A 4375-nucleotide genomic window follows, 5' to 3' on the forward strand; every position below is an offset into this window, starting at 1 on the left:
ATTCGTTTGATGCAGATCTTTTATAACGAAAACAGTCTGGTTATTTTTTTGAATGGTAGGAGGGGCTATGATGTTGAAAAAATTGTAATGGTGAAATACATAAAACGTTGATGAATTGTATGTTCATATCAGTTTTCAATAAGAAATTGTTCAGCCTTAACCGAGGAATTCATACAATACTACTTCTGAAATATAATGGCTGAATATTCAGTAAATGATATCGTTTGGAAATATAAACAATTCATCCAATACATCGTCGTAGCAATAATAATAGTAATATCAATTCTGGTGCTTATAAAATATTATAATTATAATAAATTGGTTAAGCCATCTACTATATGTCAAAAGTTCAAGTTTCATATTGATCATATTCAATATCTTAGTTGTGGACTTACAATCTTCTGTTTCGGCAAAAGAATTCAAAAAGATTGTTTAAAAATGGATGCCGAAAGAAACAGTTTCATTATCGATGGAAGAATATACTGCTGTCCACTGAAATGCATCGGATGGGGACTAAATGTGGACTCTGTTGATGGAATTGCATGTTCAAAATGTGAATCCTTTGGAAATTGCAGATGCGATTGTGTAACTTATCAGTATATGAGACAAAATAAAAATTGATAATGCATAGTATGATTTTATCCTCCTATTCATCCTATTATTATTATTAAGACTTTCGCATTGGTGACTTCACACGCTTCTCCAGAGCAACATTCACTTATCTCAGATATCAAAAGGATTATGCCCTAATGTTTTTTCACATTTTAAGGATAGATAAGATGAAGGTAGCTGAAATAAAAAAAAAAAATATAAACTTGATACATTACTCTTTATTCAATCTTATATGTCTAGATGAACATTTTAGTTTTAGAAATCTATGTTTATTATGAAAAACATCAATCCATTTATCATTTGATCTATTAGCAGTGTCACACAACCATGTATACAATTTCTCACAATTATTTATAGTACAGATTCTCATATTATCCGCATGGGCAATGCATTCAGGTTTTTCCATTTCAAATTTCGGACATATCTCATTCCCCAAATTGATCATTGTAACGGTAGATTTCAATATATTCATTAAGAACTTATATTTTGAAGCCCTTTCAGATGAACAATATCAAGGCCAACCAATATCTTGTTGAATATGTTACAAGTTCCTTATTATGGAGAGTAGAGAGAAGGAGAACGATCGCTGCTTTGAGACCACAGATTTTTTGTCCCCTAAAATATGTACCAATAGTAGTAGTTCATGTTTTTGCCAACAGTCGCGCTGGCCATCACGAGAGTGCGAAATTTTGTTTACACAAATCAAATTGTAGTTGGCTCGTTGGCTGAGTGAACTGTTTCCCTGGTGACAGATGATAGGAATATTATTATTGTCGATTTTTGATAAGAGAACAACATATGACCATGGTGAAATGTTGAAGCGTGCGCTAGTATAAGAGTGTTTTGGCATCGGAAAGAAAAGGAGAAGAGATAAAATTTCCGAGAGCATTTTTGAGAGAAAATTGGAAAAAACCTTATCTCAAGAATCAACTCCCAATCAATTTGTGTGTCAAGAGCACTTTTGCGATGAAGATATCAAAAAGATGATGGATTCATTATAAACGAAATCGAAATTGTCATCCCTCGTGAGAAGTTGACTCTTCTGAATAAGAATATTTAACCAATAAAACTACATGGTTCAGAAGTAAATATTCTTGAAGAATTTTGTTGGCATAACATAATATATGGTTTATATCGGTTCTCAGCTGAGTATTGGCAAAAGAATCTACTTTAATACCTAAGTGATAAATCTGAGACTGCTACCTTTTGTTGTCTTGATGTGTACTGCTCCTCACTACGGATTTATATAATTTTGAAGATTAGTAAACCAACTAACATAGCTGCTTTCAATAAACAATGATAAACAAAAGTAGGTACAATTTTTTTGATCAGTGATTTCTTTTGAATTTCATTGATTTCGACTTGCATTTTATTGCATATAATTCAGAGAACTCATATTCAATATAGATTTGAAGAAAGGTATTTGAAAAATCATCAGAAAAACCACGATGACACATAACCTTAAATAAAATGAAGGCTGTTCATTTCAAATTGACGCTTGAATCCCCACTCCTTATCGATACCCGTTGTAATCGCAGCGACACCTATTTTCCCCGTTTTTGGAGACACATTTTTAGTACGGCGATCGTTCTCCTTCTCTCTACTCTCCATATTCCTTATAGTCAATGAACCCGTCACTATATTACATACTGATCATATCGATGTCAACTTTCGAACTGTTTCAGTTAGAGGCAAATACTCCATCACACAGTCGTACACGATTATACAATATGCTTTAGTGGAGGTGGGAAAACCAACTCTAGATTCAATCTCAAGTTTCACATCAACAGTTGAAGATTTAAAAGATTCACTTCGTCTCGAGCAATCAATAACAAATAAGCATCTGTTTTTGAAGTCTGAATATTGCAATATTGGATTGATTTTCAGATTATTATAACTTGTTGAAAATTCTGTATAATTATAGTATGCTTCTGCATAATCATTTTTATTGAAATTCAATCTTAAATTTTCTTGAGGAATGAATTCACCATTCAGTAGCAAACGGACATTTGAGATGTCCAGATTGTCGAATAACGTGGAATTTTCAGTACTCTTATTTTTCTTATTTGTCTGAAAACAGCATATTATGAATCTAGGATAATCAATAATTGAAGTGGTTTTGATATTCCATATTTCTGTTAGAGAGTTCGCTGTCAGAGTTGGCAATTCGTGAATTTCCCATTTTCTGAATGGAAATAATATTGCTCTATTTGATTTCATTGATTCTAGTAATTCAATCTTCAATACATCATTTGGATAGATATGTTTAACTTTCAGTTCGATACTATCAATTGTAAATTTGCCTTTTGTAGCATTGACTGTTTCCTCGGGACCAGGTGTGATTTTCATAGCATTATTGTCATTTTGAGATCTCATCAATCGAATAGTTTGCTTCCCACAGATAGCTAAACGGTAATCGTCGAAGAAATTCAATACATGTCTTAATGGTATTCTAAATACAAAATTTCCATCAGCGTTTATTTTAGGATCATCAGGATATGACCAACTAGCTGTTTCCAATTCCCTCACAGAATCTTTATCGTAACACAGATATCCTTTTATTGTACTTATTAATCCTGGATCTCGTACCGAATCAACTTCAGTTCCATGTAACTCATATGAGATTGTGTCAAAAAGGAAAGCTCCCCCATTCAAAACTAATTGAACAGTTCCATTACCAGCAGTTTTTTGAAGTTTTCCCTTAATGATGAGAGCTGCATCATGCATAAGGACCCATGTATCAGCACGATTTATGGTTATTTCAATAGTATCATTATTGCCGAAAGATTTTACAAACGGCAAATATGTTCTTGTCTCCACTTTTGTGATTGATTCGTCATTGTTGACTGGCTGATATAGGTTAAAGGTGTTGTTGGATAGCATGTCCAATAGATTTTAGGAATAATTTATTCTTCACGGTGAGTTTTCCACCCAGCTTCTTACACGTTCTCTTCACAACTGGTTTAGATGGAGTAGGGGCTGCATATTTATTTTTCACAACTGGTATAGATGGAGTAGGGGCTGCATATTTATATGATGAGTTAATTATCAAGACCATTTTTTCAATTCTAATCGTATTATTATCTCCTCACCCCTGAAGTTAACTAGTTCAGAATCTTGATCGAGCACTTTCAAAGTTATATTGTATATTCTTGATGTCGTCAGTGGCAAATAAATCAAATTTCTAGGCACTTCGTCGATACTATATCCAGGATCGGAGTCTACTGAAAATTCATATATTGTATGTGATGGTCTATTGTTATAGAAAGCTCCTCCAGTAATATTGCTATCTATGTGTATAGTTTGAACCTTAACAATATTCACAGGTATATCAGATTCGTGAATTTGATTTGGTGGAAGAATTTTTTTAGAGAACCCCAAGAGTTTTCCAATCGAATTGTCTTTGGAGAAATCAATCGCAAAGTCTTTATGGTAAATTTCACTTTTGAGTGTATTGCGATTGGGTCTTAAGAAAAATAGTTCCTCACTGTCACTCCTGTATTTTTCTTCCGGAAGTAGTTTTTTCTTCAGAAATTCTTCAATATCACTTATTTCATACGCCCCTGAAGGAATTTCAATTACCTTTTTATTTTCATTCAGAAAGTCATCAAAACCTGCTTTAGTTTCATAATAACAGAACTTATTATTATTTTCGTCAATGTTTGGGATTGAGTTATAAGTATGAAATCCTATCAATGCAATGCCATACTGGTAATTTGGATCTAATTCTATTGGAGTTGGTAAATCAATAGAGAGTATAGGA

The 4375-nt window shown here is 32.9% G+C and overlaps 1 protein-coding gene across 1 annotated transcript; it reads right to left on the minus strand.

Moving 5' to 3' along the window:
* Positions 1–810: 810 nt before the first annotated feature.
* Positions 811–3922, minus strand: LOC123315522. Its single transcript, XM_044901246.1, has 2 exons — positions 2228–3922; positions 811–1163 (listed from the first exon to the last, which is right to left on the minus strand). Exon 1 carries the CDS (start codon positions 3493–3495, stop codon positions 2266–2268), a length of 1230 nt encoding a protein of 409 aa, XP_044757181.1. The 5' UTR covers positions 3496–3922; the 3' UTR covers positions 811–1163; positions 2228–2265.
* Positions 3923–4375: the final 453 nt, after the last annotated feature.

The sequence above is a fragment of the Coccinella septempunctata genome, chromosome 6 (assembly GCF_907165205.1).
Source record: "Coccinella septempunctata chromosome 6, icCocSept1.1, whole genome shotgun sequence".
Lineage (NCBI taxonomy): Eukaryota > Metazoa > Arthropoda > Insecta > Coleoptera > Coccinellidae > Coccinella > Coccinella septempunctata.

Excerpts from the sequence above, each read along its gene's own strand:
- LOC123315522 (XM_044901246.1), bottom strand. The coding sequence starts at position 3,495 with ATGCTATCCAACAACACCTTTAACCTATATCAGCCAGTCAACAATGAC.